Here is an 18,072-nt window from a genome sequence, read left to right as displayed (position 1 = left end):
ACTACAAGGGAAATAGCAGACAGAGCAGGAAGGTTTTCACAGACTGGGCGTTGTTATATCAGCAGTGAAACTCCCTCTATTGTCTTTCTTGTCTGTTAACATTTGAACCTCTCTGAACATGGGTGTTCTTCTCTCCTTGCAGATATACGATCCATTCCTGATGTGGCAATGACGGGGAACTGTACTCAAGAGTGCAGCGAGCTGGGCCACTCTGACGCCTGCTGGATGCCTGGGCAGCCCTCCCCAGTGCGCAAGACCAGAAACCCCCCTAAACTCTCCACCTTCGTGCCTTACCAGGAGAGAGGCAGCCTGGGCCGCTTGGCCAACGGGAGTGCCAGGCTGGGTGGAGAGGAGCACCGAGCCCACCTTCCACCTTCCCGGAGTGCCTATTCCAACAGCGGCCACACCCCAAGTCAGGACTTTCCCCTGGAGGAGGTGCCCCTGAGCGTGGCCACCGAGTTCCCGTCCACCTCCCCTCCGAGCCACACCCCCAAACGAGAGATCTACCTGTGAGAAAGCCCCATCTCCCATGTCTGATTGGTGCACAGATAGAGGAGCCACAGAGACACACCCACTTTATAAAAAGAAACATGCTCTTATGCTGCATTCATAACAAAGTGGGAAGGTGGTAATTACCTCATAAGATTGGTAAAAAATAGTCTTGAACGCCCCTCCACTGGTAATTACTAGTGGGAAACACATCTATCATCCCTAAACTCTGACTTCTCCCACATGCTCACCTCTGTCACTTACTAAGGAAATTACCTTGATAACAGCATTTTCGGCAGTTAAATGCAACAACACAATAGTATTTATCAAAAGCAATCTATTCATATGGTTTTTTAACACTATAGTTTGTTTACAAGCATGATAGCTGTACTTTGAGTTTATGGTTGAAGCAGCTTGTTGGCCTTTAGCCAATCTGCATTTTTCAAAAGATTTAAAGCATGTGAATGCATCCAACTGGTATTTACAACTTCACAACTGGTAATTAGCACCTTCCCATTTTGTTAAGGACTCAGCATGAGGCTCTGAAATGTCCATTTATTTAAATAAATATCCGTTCTGTAGGAAAAATGGTCTGTAATTCGTGGAACCATTGGTGTGTGCAATAGGAGTTTTTCAGTTTATTTATTTTATTTATTTACATATTTATTGGTTCAATAATGTATTAATTAGTTAATGTATTCATTTATTGATGAAAGCATTGGTTGAACACTTGTGGTAATATCACACAAAAAAATATACAATCAATCCCTCAAACGCTACTGATTTACTTAGCTTAGCCCCAGCCTGTGGAATGTTCTCTGGAACTTTTAATGTGTGATCAGTGCTTTAGTGCCATAACCAGATAACATTCAACTGACAGGCAATACATCCCTAGGGTAGACTTAATGCTTTTGATTACAAATCAAATTGAATGGTCTTTCTTAATGTACAGTGCTGTAAATACATTTGAATGGTGTACACTGTATCCTGTATATATTTCTGTCTGGCTCAAGCTGATAACAATAGCCTCAGAATTTTTGCAGTTGAGCTTTTCTTTCATTTGAGCTGCTGCTGTTTAAAACCTGATTGAAATGTTTCCCTAAAGCTTGGACGGACTGTGTGGACAAGCTCTTGATTGAATTCTACACATACACACCCGTGACCCCCAATCATGATAGAACCATGGCCTTGTACCTCATGCTCTCTGGAGAGCTCTTCAGCCAGTGAAGAGAGCTGTGTGGCAGCATTTAATCGGACAATGTGTGTTCCACTGAGTCTCAGCACTGTGACTTGTCTCTTTTCCTGGAAACAGTACACTTAGAGGCCACCGCACCTGGTCGCACTGACCATTCCCAATCCTTTCCCAATCCTTTATCCAATCCTTAATACTTTAGTTCCTTTAGAACCTGTGGTTCTCCACCTAGATGAGACTATATTCTCTGTCATGTGTGAAAAACTCCTCTCCAATGCTAGGCCTCCCTATGCCGAAACAACACTATGCTAATCAGTGGCTCTCCACGTAGAGGTCACCATTAACTTCAACCCTGTGTCTCCAGCCTCGTTAGGGCTTCTCTTCACGATCCGCATGAATTTCAATGGTTCTGATGAATGCATGAGGAGTTATTCACACGAGTTTCAGCACAGAACTCTTCAGTCCTGAGAACCACTGAAGTGACTGAGAGTGCTGTGACTGAACTCCCCTGTCTCACAGAAACTAAGCTTTTTACATTCCCAGGCTGACTCCTGAACGGCTTCAGTAATCTGGGACTAAGAGACATTTCAATTTGCAAAGAAGGGAAGCGCTTGTCAATGCCTTAGAAAACACTCTGGTCACCATTTTGTTTGAATAGACCTGTTGCATCCATTGGTGCATGTTATAAACAATGGTGAAATGGTGCCATTTCAAATAAAGTTAAATATTGGTAGCAGGAGTGTATTTCCTGTCCCATATTTCCAGTCCATTTCCAGTTGACTTTCATTGAGGCCAACAGGTTATATTAGCTTGTTAGCTGTTGTTCCTCACTCTTCAATTGAGTATGATGTAGACAGAGGACATTCCTGTAGGCTGCAGCAGCTATCTTTTACAAATACACAATTTCAAAGTCATTTAAAATCAGACGTCTGGAGGACACAGGAATATTAGTATGTAATTGGATGATGATTATGCCACCAGCCCGCCTCGCAGCACAGTAGCATTACTCATAGCGTTTTGATTTGTACACTGATTCAATTAGATTTGTACCTTAGTTTTGACCTCAGTGTATTTCTATAGAGAGAGAAACCGTGGGTATGGTCTGAGTAAGGGTGGAAGGGCCTAGAATTGATGCTCCGCTCCCCTAATTACTGTGAGTAATGAGTCCTGAGTCAGGGCATATGTGAGCACTGAGCACACACACCCTGAGGACAACACAGCAGCCAGATAATCCAAATCCATCCGCAAAATCAGTTAAAAAGGGGTATTTTTATCTGCACTTACCTCATCGCACTGCCGTCGGCAGCACATATAATTAAACTCAGAACATATGGAATTTACTGGACATGGCAATGACTAAATAAGGTGGGTGATTATCCTAGCCTTGAGGGAAAAAATCACATTCTGCTGTTTTCAAAGCCATTCCCTTACGACATAAAAAACGGAGAAAAAAAATTCCATGTGGAAAAAAACGTGTTTTCGGACACGTGTGATTAAATCACATACAACATGTGGATGCGAAGCTGCAACTTGTATATGTTTTTATTTTGCAAGGGTTTAGCCGCTGAAATAAAATACAGCGAGTCATGATACACTGTGATTAAGCCCTTTCTGGGCCCCCCAAACCCCTTCTCAGTGTGGAACAGAGCAGCTTTACAGAGCTACAGCTGCGGGTGAGTTCACTGACCTGGAATTACTGATAAGTGTGAAAGATGGCGATGAGTGATAAAGCCAACGTCACACAGACTCAATCACTGGCTTTGGCTCCTACGCTATGTCTGACTCCTTTCAGATTCACTGGCGTTGACTCGTCTGACTTACTGCGATTCACCGACTCCTCTGACTCGAGCTTGAATCTCCTGGGTGATCTGGCATGAATCACCAGTTCTCTCTTTACTAATGAGAGTCTGAATCACTTCTCTCTGGCTTGACTGAATCACTGGTTTTATCTCTTTACTAATGAGAGTCTGAATCACTTCTCTCTGGCTTGACTGAATCACTGGTTTTATCTCTTTACTAATGAGAGTCTGAATCACTTCTCTCTGGCTTGACTGAATCACTGGTTTTATCTCTTTACTAATGAGAGTCTGAATCACTTCTCTCTGGCTTGACTGAATCACTGGTTTTATCTCTTTACTAATGAGAGTCTGAATCACTTCTCTCTAGCTTGACTGAATCACTGGTTTTGACTCAAGACCATATTAAAATCAAACCACTGAGTTTGAGTCCTTACCACCATCGGTCTTCGCATCCATTCTCTTGTCTTTTTTTCAGCCTGAATAACTGTGTTCTACTCCTTTTCTCCAGCCTATATCAATTGTTCTGAGTCGTTGAATATACTGAATCAGATGGTTTTACCTGTCGTTTGAACTCATGCTGAATTTATTATTTGTGTTGACTGCTCTCTAGAGAAAGCAGGGGTTGTTGTCCTTTATCAAAGTAGAGGACAGCATGAAAACCTTTGATACACTCCACAGTATGTCCAGTCATGTTTAGTTTGTATTTTTGATATTTTATTTCATGTGAAGTTTACCTGAGTATCCTCTGCCTCTCTGTAGTGGTATTATATGGTGATTGTGGCTATAGATTGTTGGGACATTATGAAACACTGGAGAATGGGCAAGGGATTTTTCTTGCAGGTGTTACATAAGACTAAGCCTCCTGACATAGTAAATCAAAGTGAGCTGTATGTGACAAATCTCTCCTGAAGGTGAACTGTACATATGTAGATCTACACGTCCCCGTGTGTTCTGTCAGGCAGGCTATGAGTTTAGCATGAATTCCAAAGATAATTGGTAGAAATTGTTTACTGTTTTTGCTGGGGTGTTAGTGCTGGTTTCTGTTCAAGACCCCTCTCCCCAAATGAGCTGATATTCACTTCACTGCACATTTCATCACTGTCACAGACAGTTCACACTAAAATAAAGACAGCTACCTTGAAAGTATGTCTTAGCAGGAGAGTACCAAGTTGTTATCCTAATTGTTGGTTATATTTATATAGGACAAAATGCTTGTGATGCCATGTTTTTGTACAGTTTTATGTACATGCAAGTGAAGCTTTTTAAAACGTATGACAAAAGCCGATGGCATATAAACATTGTAATGTGTTTCTTGAGATGTGCACATCTTGCCTTGGTTGGATTGATCTTTGCTGAGTCAGTGTGAATGTGGCCGTTCTATGCCTGCACCGTAGTCCTTCACTGGCTCCCTGCTCCCGAGGGCTTTATCAGAACTTCTGTTTATCGTGAACAGTGGATTGTCGGATCCTACCTGTTTGTTCAATTCCCATGTGTTCCGTTTCGTTCTGTTTTCGCATGTTAAGGAAAAATCCCTTGTAATAAGTCCTCAAGAACTTTGTAATAAAATGAGTCCTGTAAAAACGATGGTTTCAGTGACTTATTGAGTGTTGAGTGTGGTTATTGGTAGAATATTGGAGTAATTGTTTCTACTGGTACATAATTTAAAACAACATCACATGTAGCTTGGAGCTGTTTAGTATTCTTATAGCGTCGATAGGTGATGACACATACCCTTTGCTCTTGCAGTTCGCCATATTTTGATTTTTCGGAACATTTTCTCCGAAAAGCACATTCTCTGACTGCTAGTGTCTATTGCTTTTTTGGACATGGTAGGTAATGCATTTCAGCCTTGGGTGAAAGATTTATCTGACACCTCTAGGACCTATCGTGCTGCAATGTGGCTCATGTATGAGGGCAAACCATCGCATTTCAGAACTACACTGTAGTGCTGACTGTCTATCAATCAATTATTAATGTGTCTGCACTCTGCAAATATGAAGGAGACCCTCTCACTTGAGGGAATGTGCTGGCTCAATGGCAAGGATATTACCTGATTTTAGGACTCATGGAAGTGTCTACATTGCTAGTCAGAGAAGTCACTCACTGTTTTGTCAGCTAACCAGATAGAGGGACAGACCTAAAACCATACAATAAAGCCATGGCTATGAAGATGGCACTAAAACATTAGTTAATAAGTGAATGCATATTACATGTGCAGCATTTTAGGCAGTGGTTCCAATACTTTTTAGTAAGTCAATTATTACCTAGTCTTAAGTTATGGTGTAAATTGTTTACACCAACTCATGAGTAGGAAAGTGTAAATTCAAACTGGTCAGAGATTTTAAACAGCAATGGTCAGAAAAGCACAATGCAGCCTCACAGGAAACACTCTATTACTGCACTTCGCTACCAAAGTGACTTTTTCATAACAGGTTATTACAGGTAACTTACGCAGCAGGTTTGCAGAATTACCGTTGCAGGTTCAGAGACTGAGGTTAAGGTTAGGAATATGGATAGGGTTAGCGAAAATGCTAAACCTGCTACAAAATCACTTGACACAATGCAAGTCGAGGCAGACCAAACTGACCCCTTCTGGATGCTGAAGAAACTGCACAGGGAACTGTTGGACAAAAACTATGAGGATATGGAGGAAAGATACAGTCATTCCAATCTTGGGACTCCCAGGTTTTACTGAGACATATTGCATTCATTTCTCTCTCTCTACTCATCCTTATCCATTAGGTTTCTCAGATTGAAGATAGAGTTTGAACACCATTATTAGATGACTAGTTATGGGGATGCAATGACAAGACTTTGATGCATGCAGGGACAGTCAGTACTGTGATTCAACAGCTCCGGTTGGGAAAAAACACTGTGCTCCTGTAGCCATTTCCTCAAGATGAAACTACGCCTTGGCTACTGCTGCTGTAGATCTGCCGTTGCCGTGGAAACCTGGCCGCTCTCTCTCTCTCTTTCACCCACGCACGCTCGCTTCGTTAAACGCTCTGCTGCTGGCAATTAGAAATAAAACCAGCGGCAGGGCTGGCTGCCTTGAAACGCACTCTCCAATTAAACACTGTCAAATAGCAATGTTTCTTAGAGCTACATCCACTCTCTATATAATAGACCATGTGCCCCACAGCAATGTTTCTAAAAGCCTGAACTGTGTGCTGCTTGCTTTGGAAGATGAGAATGTCCAAAAGCCATCTTTCTTACAAATATACTAAGTACATTTACAAAATGGATCAGGTTCCATTTTAGGATGTTATTGTTCCAAATGCTATGTTTTCAGAAGCATTATCCATGCTCCTTTAGGCAGGAACATGTTCCCAACAACATTTAACACCATCTAAACATGATTTGTAAAACAAAACCTGATGGTTGATTGATACACATCATGTGTGCCCTGGTAATGCACACGTGAACATTTGTTTTTCTTTTTTCCCCTTGATGATTCATACAGGAGATACAATACATTCCACACCCAGATACACATTCATTCAAACGTGCCTTCAATTACCATATATTTGATTATGCATGACTGTCCATCGATACTATCAGAGCATATATTTCAGTGAAGTAAGGTTTGTGGTTCATAAGCCCTTAACTCCCATAGAAAATCACTGGTGTATAGTCGTAGCCAGCCATTTGTATTACTGTCTTGTGTATTGACTTTCATACACTAAAGATGTAATTGCTGGGTTAAAATCAATGGACAAATTTAAAGTGCGTCATAATTACAGAGTTTTTTTGTGTAAAGTCGATAACTACACTTGAGAAGACTCCGCACTGCATGTCCTACATGAACCAACTTCATTATTTAAAACGCACAAACCCCCATACTACACACACACACACACACACACACACACACACACACACACACACACACACACACACACACACACACACACACACACACACACACACACACACACACACACACGTTCTGTGAGGAATAAAAACACACACTTATCAGCCCATTTCTAAAAGCAACCTCTCTCTCCTGTGTTGAAAGCGCTATATCATACTCATGTGACAGTCTAATACCACCCACCTCAATCTCCCAATCGTCTAGACCCAGACACATCAGGAATCAATCACATAATCATCCATGTGACTCTGACCATCCAATGGGATCACCCAGAATCAGGATCCGTCTGAGGCACATAGCCAGGCCCACACAGAGTTGTTAGATTGTACTACTGAAATATTCACCAATGAAAATGCACACGGGGATAAATCCCTCATAAATCCCTTATACCATTGGATTGTTAGATTGATGGGGGACTACATTGAAATGTTGTTAGGTGTCCCCAATATGTAGACTTATTGCTTTTTCATGATGACTTTAAACTGTAGTCTATCCTATTCCCACTATGTGCTGTCTCCCATCTGTTCCACTCTGTTCCCCCACAGTTTAACGCTGTCTGTATTGCTTAATCGTTATAGGTTCTGGATACATGGTGTATGAAGGAGGGCTGGCTGCAATTCCCAATTTACTTGCAAACAGCTAATGTTAGCATATTGGCCATTGGAATTCTATGCCTTGCTGCACTAATCAAAATATATGAAAATCACCATACAAAAACCACAATACATTTTTTTTGCAACATGATCCTCTTTCCTCTCAAAGCTGTTGCTGAAACATTTTCAATTTTTACAGTACTTGCCGATTCAGCAATATTCCATTCAAATTTGGCCTTACACAGCTGATTAAGTATAACAAATGGCTGTTACCCTCAATTTCCAATCCTACAGCCTCCAATAGGATATTGTCACACACACACAAAAACATTGAGGCATCTGTAAAAGAGATTCTGTCCTGCATTTCATTAGCATACCAGGGCCAATGGCTGCAACAGGCAACATTTGCTGTTTGTGTAGTAAAGTGACCGAATATGGGGTTTTGCAGCCAGTCCTCCTCCATTGTAGCGTTACTGTTTTTAAAGAACAGAGTGAAACAGTACACTTTTAACATAAATATGGACAGACTATGGCGTTAATGAAAACCATCAATATCCTGTGATTCAGACAGAATTAGAAAAATGGATTTAAAACCCTCCAGTTGTGCTCGTTTCATGTTTACTAAATGACCTCCCCATCATAGCTGATTATAAATCCATAATAATATACGTATATTATCACCTAATGTTGTGTTAGATCTTTTTATTGAACTTAAGTTCTTGTGAACATTACAAGTTTTGAACTTCTATTTGCTATTTATGGCTGTCACGTTCGTTATAAAGATGAAACCAAGGCGCAGCGTGAGTAGAGTTCCACATGTTTTTAATAAAACCAAAACTCACCAAAACAAACGAAATGCTATACGAGTAGGGCAGACAGGCAACTAAACATAGAACAAGATCCCACAAACACCAAAGGGAAATGCAACCTAGACCTACAAAAAACCCTAGACAATACAAAAACTAGCCTACCCACCCTAGTCACGCCCTGATCTAACCAAAATATAAAGAAAACAGAGATATCTAAGGTCAAGGCATGACAATTGCCTGTAGGCCTCATTGACCTGAGCTCATACAACTTGTTTTTGAGTTCAAAAAAAGCATAATGTATGGATTAGTTTGACTGTAACAAATACTCAGATGAAACATATTGTGCTATTTATCACAGACTACTTTGTGTCAAAGTTTAAGAAGGATTTTTGTTTTGAAACCATTTCACATTGTTCAATAGTGGCAGCATTTTATGTCATCATCCTGGGATATGGCGTATCTCGTTGGCCCTGGGATCATCCTGATAACATTGTCAACCGACAGCCGATCTCTCCTCTCAGGTGGGGTTGAAGACCAGGACAAATTCCCATTCTTTGACCGGAATGTAACAACAACATCAGCAGGGCCCTCCTCCTCATCACTGGATTGTTCCACATCTCATGGTCTGGATCATATTCTGGGTTGTCTTCAACTTCTGACACTTCCTCCTCTAATACATCTGCACGTTCACGCAGATGAGCACTGACGCTGGGCATCTTTCCTTTGATGTTTTTCAGAGTCAGTAGAAAGACCTCTTTAGTGTCCTTCGTTCTCATAATTGTGACCTTAATTGCCTACCTTCTTTAAGCTGTTAGTGTCTTAACGACCGTTCCACAGGTGCATGTTCATTAATTGTTTATGGTTTATTGAACAAGCATGGGAAACAGTGTTTAAACCCTTTACAATGATCTGTTAAGTTATTTGTATTTTTTATGAATTATCTTTGAAAGACAGGGTCCAGAACAAGGGGAGTTCCTTTTTTGCTGAATTTAGTTAATTATTTTCATCAAGAAGGTTAAAATGTTCATTTTGGCTGGACAGACCAATGGGATGCTTTAAATCTCATTATAGGGCCTATAAAATATTTATACACAATGTATTTTATGCCCTCTACGCTCCTAAAGGTTTAGTATTATATTCTGTAAATCATAGAGGCCTAGCATCTATCCGTTAGGGATTAACGTGCAGTACTATAGTCTGTATAAAGGCTACAAGATCTCTGTGTCAGCTGTGATAGCTCGCTTATCACTTCCCTGCCTGCCCGTCGCCTGCCTCCTAGGATACACTGAAACCGCTCCCATTTACATCTCTAAACCTGACAAACATGACACTTAAGTAGTAATCTAATTAGCCATAACTATAAATCCAAATGGAATTAGCGTTGTTTGCATTTTCTTCCCTTCCACCTCACACTCTTCTATCCATTAGAGGCTCATACTGGGCACAATGTCTACTACTGTACGCAGTAACATACACAGGCCCAGGAGATAGTGTTCTGACTGTCACAGGCTCTCATTGACTCACATACTTTTCAGGGCATAATATTCTCACATATACTCATACCTTATACCCGTAGAGGTAAATCATCTACCATCACTGTCCATTATGCAATCTGTTCTACCTTCATAGTCTCGCATCCTCTCATGGCCGTATGCACCTGCCTCATTATGTGCTTTTCCCAAGCCTCGTATCATGTATTCGTAGTTCCTTCTAATAGATTCACAGTCAACACAGTCACAGCTGAAGAGCTACCTACTCTACCCACTTGTATCAGCTACAGGCCTTTGTCAGTGACACTCTACAGACTCTAGTAATCTCTTCAAACAGCTGACCTGGCTCCTCTGTAGTGACAGACTCCAACCTTTAGGAGTGGCTGACCCATATCTTCAGGGACAGCTAGCTTGGACTAGGAGTTGTGACTGATTCTGTACTCACAGTAGAGCCACTGAGTTGCTGAGCACAGTCAGGGAGTGCATGCACGGCCCAAGGCTGTCAAGCCCTCTGCATTAAGCCCGCTCCTCACTTGATGGTTAGTCATCTAGTTCCCCTCCTGTGGTCAATGGTTTAGTTCCAGGTCTGTGCCCAATAATTTATTTCTGGTCTAATTTTCACTCATTTATTGCCGGTGCTGTGGTCAGTTGTTTCCTGTATTTATTTCCGGTGCTGTGGTCAGTTGTTTGCTGTATTTATTTCCTGTGCTGTGATCAGTTGCTTCCTGTATTTATTTCCGGTGCTGTGGTCAGTTGTATATTTCTGGTTTTGTGGACCATGATGGAACCATGTGCTGCAGTATGTTGTCTTACCAGCAGTGTGCTATCTATCTATGGCAACCATTTTCCTGGTAGCTTTAATTGCATTTTTGTCTGAATGCTTAAACACTAACAGTGATTCTTGAAGCACTATCTCTGAAACCATTAACACTTGTAGCCAATGCATTTACCAAGTGTGCAAAACTGAATGCATGTTCTCTGCTTTACACTCAGTTTGTAATTTTATAATGCACGTTTTGCAAAACTGTGAACACAACTCACTTCTTTACACACAGTTTGCAATAGTGACACCCCATCCCGCATGAAGGAGCGTAATCATCGACTGACACTAATTAGCATAGCGCAACGGACATAAATATTCCTAGAAAATATTCAGATTAATGAAAATCACAAGTGAAATATATTGAGACACAGCTTAGCCTTTTGTTAATCACGCTGTCATCTCAGACTTTCAAAATATCCTTTACAGCCAAAGCTAGACAAGCATTTGTGTAAGTCTATCGATAGCCTAGCATAGCATTTTGTCCAGCTAGCAGCAGGTAACTTGGTCATGGAAATCAGAAAAGCAATCAAATTAAATCGTTTACCTTTGATGAGCTTCGGATATTTTCACTCACGAGACTCCCAGTTAGATAGCCAATGTTCCTTTTTTCAAAAAATATTATTTTTGTAGGCAAAATAGCTTCGTTTGTTCTTCATGTTTGGCTGAGAAATCGCCCGGAAATAGCAGTCACGAAAACGGCAGAAAATATTCCAAATTAGCTCCATAATATCGACAGAAACATGGCAAACGTTGTTTATAATCAATCCTCAAGGTGTTTTTCAAATATCTATTTGATAATATATCCACCGGGACAATTAGTTTTTCAGTAGGACCGATTGGAATAATGGCTACCCCTATTTTACGCGAGACTCTCTCTGGGAGCATCAGGTGACCACTTGCGCAATGTAGCCGCTCTGCGGCACAATGCTGTAGACCCCTTGGGGAATACAGAGAAAAAGTAATCTGGTTGATAGCCCATTCACTGCTCAATAGGGACACATTGGAACGCAGCGCTTTCAAAACATGAGGCACTTCTGGATTGGATTTTCTCAGGCTTTTGCCTGCAACATCAGTTATGTTATGCTCACAGACAATATTTTTACAGTTTTGGAAACTGTAGAGTGTTTTCTATCCTAAGCTGTCAATTATATGCATATTCTAGCATCTTTTCCTGACACAATATCCTGTTTACTACGGGCACGTTATTTTTCCAAAAATGAAAATACTGCCCCCTAGTCACAAAAGGTTTTAATAACACTATCAAAACTGTAAAGATTGGTCTCTGCATTGCTACACTATTTCGCAGATTGCCTTTCCACATTGACACGTGAAAACACTTTTGGATAATGAGTTCACTTACAAATCAGAGCTTGAGCACTATAAATAGGCCACAGGTAAACATTTGGTTTGGACAACAATGGAGGCCAATATTGGACAGAGAGTAAGGGGGGTGAGAACTAGAGGAGGAGGAGGGGGAGGAGGAGGATGAGGAGGTGAAGTAGAACGGGGAGAAGGAGAGGACGTGGAAGAGGAAGAGGAGTCAGGAACACAATAACTGATGAAATCAGAGAGATTGATTGGTTGACCATGTTGTCAATCATGGGATGAGCATGAGGGAGGCTGGGCAACAGGTTCAACCATATCTGAGCAGCTATACTGTTGCAGGTATCATCCGGATATTTTGAAATGAGAACCGGTAAGTATCTGTAAGGGCTGTAGTCGTACTGGTACAGTAATATGTACTGTACTTTCATAATGAGAAGGATCTATCACTAGAACCATTCAAATGTTTTTACAGAACTGCATGAAAACCAGTATCTGGTGGAAGAAGTCGACTGTTCACCCCAGAGCAGGAGACCCGCATTGTAAATATGATCATTGCAAATAACTGCATCAGACTCAGAGAACTGCAGGACCACATAATGGTAGATAACACCATATTCCAAAACGTCAATGGAGTGAGTCTCTCTGCACTGTCTCGTCTACTGAAACACAATAGAATTAGGATGAAGCAGCAGTACAGAATCACTTTCGAAAGAAACTCAGTCCGTGTAAAACAACTGAGATATGAATATGTGCAGGTAAGCTATACTATCCTATCATTGGTAGTGGATCTGGAAGTGTATGGTGCTACATCATATTTACTGATTCCTGTCTTTTCCTACTGTACTACATTGTTTTGTCTCTTTCAGAGAGTCATGGAGCTTGAAGGAGATGCAGTGCATCATGAGCTAATATATGTGGACGAGGCAGGTTTCAACCTTGCAAAAACAAGGGGCCGAGGCAGAAATATCATCAGACACCTAGGCCCATACAACACTGCACACATTATCACATTTATGGACACCCTCCACAACAGACTAATCCCTAATGACCAAGGGCCAGAGCAGCCCAGGTACGTTATCATCTGGCACAATGCTGTGGTCCGCAATTGGTTCACAGGTCATCCACTTTTCATCGCACTCAATCTCCCCCCATAGTCTCTGTTCTTGAATCCTATCGAAGAATTCTTCTCTGCATGGCGTTGGAAAGTGTATGATCGCCAGCCCCACCAACACATACCCCGTCATCAGGCGGTGGTGGAGGCTTGTGGAGACATCAATCAGGAGTCATACCAGGCCTGGATACGGCACCCCAGGCAATACTTTCCACGCTGCCCAGCTCAAGACAACATTGCATGTGATGTGGAGGAAGTCGTCTGGCTTGACCCACAAAAAAGGCGAGATGTAGCCTCATTTTTATCTGTCTTTATTTTTCTAGCACAAATCTTTTTGTTTTCTTCTACTGCACTTTTGTTGTTTGAGGAGTGTTAGAACATTTTGAGAAAATTATAAAAACTTTACCCCCTTATTTGTATTGATAGTGTGTTGTGTTCGGAATACACATCGATACCTGTGTGTATGTGTGTCTACTACATGTATGACAAAACTTTATTGCAAACTGCTATAAAAAAAAAAGCCACAAGTGTTTTTCATTTATACTCTCAGTGCACAGTTGGTGCTTCATGAGCTCATTCAAATGATGGTTTGTGTTTACTGTATTGACACAAAAACACAATTCTTTAAAATAGTTTTGCAAGAATTGTTTGCTTTCGCAAGAGATGTATAATGTCTTGCTGGTTTGGTGTAAGGTTTTGTGGTTAGTGCGTAGAGTTTTGCAAAAATAGCCTATAGTTTCAAAGATAGTGCCTAAGCAATCAGAAAAAACAATAATCGGCAGGGGACTTATTTAATCCAATGAAAACACGGAGTTCTGTGAAAAGTGTTTCCCCGGGGACGCTGAAAAGCTGAAGCTATAAACGTGAGTGGGAGCAGGTGCACATTGGGAAGAAAAAAGGACAAATAGTAGGAGTGTGTTTGCGTGAAAGAGGGGATTGTGTGTGTGTGTGTGTGTGTGTGTGTGTGTGTGTGTGTGTGTGTGTGTGTGTGTGTGTGTGTGTGTGTGTGTGTGTGTGTGTGTGTGTGTGTGTGTGTGTGTGTGTGTGTGTGTGTGTGTGTGTGTGTGTGTGTGTGTGTGTGTGTGTGTGTGTGTGTGTGTGTGTGTGTGTAAGAGGGAGTGTGTGTGTGTGAAAGTGAGACATAAGGAGTGTAATCCACTACATTTTCCCTGACACCCAAAAGTACTTGTTACATTTCGAATGCTTAGCAATACAGGAAAATGGTCCAATTTACGCAGTTATCATGAGAAAACGTGGTCATCCCTACTGCCTCTGATCTGGCGGACTAAGATAAACGCTCCACCATGATAGCTGATTTGTTGTGAGCGTTCTAGTGTTTAAGTGGGTGCTACACATTGGTGGTGGAAGAGGTGAGTTTCTCCCTTACTATGGAAAGTGAGCACCTTCTATAGGTGGAAAGGAGTTATAAAAATGCAATCAATTATTATTACTATTATTAGTAAATGATGCCTGAGCATTGCCAATGGCTATCCGTAAATAAATCAAGAACAAGAATATCGTGCTGTATGCTTTGCTTAAAATAATGAATTTGGGTAACACTTTAAGGGGTCCTTATTGCAGTGTAATTACATGTCTAAGTACACTGTAAGAAGTATTGTAGTTAATTGTAATAACTTATCATTGCAGTCTGTTATTAAAGAGGTGTAACAAGTTTGTTTGTTGCCAGGCTTGTTACAAATGGGCAAGTTTCCACTAAATTCACCAATTTAGTGTTAAGTTTATTCTCAGCTGAGCTGATGCGCTGGGTGTCCAAGATGAATAAGGTTGAAGGCTCAATAGGCTCTAAGTACTTACCAGTGAATGGGTACTCTTCGAAATCTTTACTCAATGTTGTGGTTAGAAGTTGCCCCCCAGAAGTATATAATCTGGGTTGACTTGGTTGAGTTCACAGAAACAGATCAGATATAGATCAACTTCACTGACTGGGGTCTACCATACGGGTGTCATCCCAGATGATATAGATGATTTAACTTTAATTCATGTGTATGTTACCCATTATGACAACCTCCTTGCCGTCCAAGTGGGATGATAAACACATTAGTACACCCCAGAATACAATGTAATTACCAGGTGTTACACAGGACTTCTCTAGTTTAAATGTAGTGTAACCTGAGGGCACTTACTTGCAATTATTGTGGACCTACATAGTACGTTACCTACATAGTGACCTATGAGCAATTACCATATAAGTACTTACGATCAATCAAATCAATCAATCATACCTAGAGAGGAACCAGGCTCTGAGGGGTGGCCAGCCCTCTTCTGGATCTGCTGGGGTAGATTATGAGCCATTTAAGGCTAGATTGTTCTTCAAGATGTTAAAACGTAGATGGCCAGCAGGGTCAAACAACAATCACAGTGGTTTTAGAGGGTGCAACGGGTCAGTACCTGAGGAGTAAATGTCAGATGGCTTTTCATAGCCGAGAATTCAGAGGTCGAGACAGCAGGTGCTGTAGACCGAGAGAGAGTCGAAAACAGCAGACAAGGTAGCACGTCCGGTGACCAGGTCAGAGTTCCCTAGCCACAGGCAGAAAAGTTGAAACCAGAACAGCAGCATGACCAGGTGGACTGGGAACTGCCATCAGGTCAGGTAGTCAGTCCTGAGGCATGATCCTAGGGCTCACGTCGTCCGGGAGGGAGAGAAAGAGAATTAGAGGGAGCATACTTAAATTCACACAGGACAACAGATAAGACAGGAGAATTACACCAGATATAACAGACTGACTAGCCCTCAGGCACATAGACTATTGCAGCATAGATACTGGGGACTGAGACAGGGGTTGGTCGGGGGACACTGTGGCACCATTTGACGATACATCCGGACAGGGCCAACCAGGCAGGATATAACCCCACCCACAGGACACCAGATAAGACAGGAGAATTACACCAGATATAACAGACTGTGACGAACCTCCTACTCTGTCTGCCAAATTCTTTCTCTTTGTTCTTGATTTCCTTAATAGGAGTTCGGTTGGTGGAGCCGGGAGGGTCGTCAGCAAAATGGGGCACACCTGGGCCCGGGTGGGTCCCGGGATAAATACACCTTTTACCCATTCATTGAGAAGACTCTCTCTGTTTCTGCATGAAACACTGTTTGAATTTGGTTTTGGCATTCTTGTGACTTGCTTTGGCATCTTTCGACATTCCTCATTATCACATGTACAGATATACACGCCAACCACTCACTTACACTACTGATTACTGATTGCACACACCATTATTTATATGGTTTTGGCATTCTTGTGTTAATACATCTATTTTTGTAATTCCTTATCTCCACGTTGTCTCCGTTTTTGGCTTTGAGCCGGTTCGTGACAAGTTGGGGCTCATCTGTTACTTTGAAGGTGTGTTTCTCGTGTTGTGGTGCAAGTCATCCGGGATCATAAGGTTGGTTCCTAGACATTTTAGCGTATAGCACATTGTTGCATGATGAAGGACTAATACTAGTGTCGTTAGGCTAACTGGTATGAGTATTTTGTTTAGGGGAAAACATGGAGTTATTGTTCGATAAACTCTGTTGGTGCTTTGTTCGTTTTTTTGAGTTGTAATGTTTTGTGCCCAGTGTTGGTTTCCTTTATTCATTTGGTGAACTTGCCACTGCGGTGGAATGTTGGTTGTGTTGGAGAGAGTATATTGGTTCGTTTCCAGGCCCCTGCCCAGGCTGCAAACTCTTGCTCTACTCACTGTTGGGACATTGGTCTGAGGTGAATACAATCTGCTGTTTAGCTCAATGGGAGATTTAGTACAATTTCCTACCCGGAACTATAGCCTTTCTTTTTCCCTGTTAAGCTTAGCGACGTGTTCCACTTTGGGCACGGTTATTTTGTTAGTTATTTTTGTGTGGTGTCCGGGGGCATATCACTAGCATGGGGGGAATCTGCCAGCGTGCATGTACTTTTTTCCTTGCCAGCAGGCTATAGTGCGTAATTACCCACCGCGAAACTCCATGAAGTCTAGGGTGGAGTTATTGTAGGATTTGGGGAAGCTTCATATACAGTTGAAGTCGGATGGTTACATACACCTTAGCCAAATACATTTAAACTCTGTTTTCACAATTCCTGACATTTAATCAGAGTACAAATTCCCTGTCTTAGGTCAGTTAGGATCATCACTTTATTTTAAGTGAAATGTGAAATGTCAGAATAATAGTAGAGAGAATTATTAATTTCAGCTTTTATTTATTTCATCACATTCCCAGTGGGTCAGAAGTTGACTTACACTCCATTAGTATTTGGTATTATTGCCTTTAAATTGTTTAACTTGTGTCAAACATTTCAGGTATCCTTCCACAAGCTTCCCACAATAAGTTGGGTCCCATTTTGTCCCATTCCTCCTGACAGAGCTGGTGTAACGTAGTCAGGTTTGTAGGCCTCCTTGCTCACACAGGCTTTTTCAGTTCTGCCCACAAATGTTCTATAGGATTTAGGTCAGGGCTTTCTGATGGCCACTCCAATACCTTGACTTTGTTGTCCTTATGCTGTGTCATTGTTCATTTGGAAGACCCATTTGTGACCAAGCTTTAACTTCCTGACTGATGTCTTGAGA

The 18,072-nt window shown here is 41.6% G+C and overlaps 1 protein-coding gene across 1 annotated transcript in view; it reads left to right on the top strand.

The window, feature by feature from the left end:
* The window catches only part of LOC118390302 (protocadherin-1-like), a 99,246-nt gene extending 94,191 nt beyond the window's left edge, over positions 1-5,055 (top strand). Inside the window, exon 5 of the mRNA XM_035780738.2 lies at positions 143-5,055. Within this exon, the coding sequence (XP_035636631.1) occupies positions 143-513 (371 nt within the window). The 3' untranslated portion in view covers positions 514-5,055. The remainder of the gene's footprint in view (positions 1-142) is intronic.
* The last annotated feature ends 13,017 nt before the right edge of the window (positions 5,056-18,072 follow it).

This window comes from Oncorhynchus keta, chromosome 11 (genome assembly GCF_023373465.1).
Source record: "Oncorhynchus keta strain PuntledgeMale-10-30-2019 chromosome 11, Oket_V2, whole genome shotgun sequence".
Lineage (NCBI taxonomy): Eukaryota > Metazoa > Chordata > Actinopteri > Salmoniformes > Salmonidae > Oncorhynchus > Oncorhynchus keta.
Note: the sequence above shows the minus strand (reverse complement) of the source record. Positions and strands in the feature narration are given on the sequence as shown.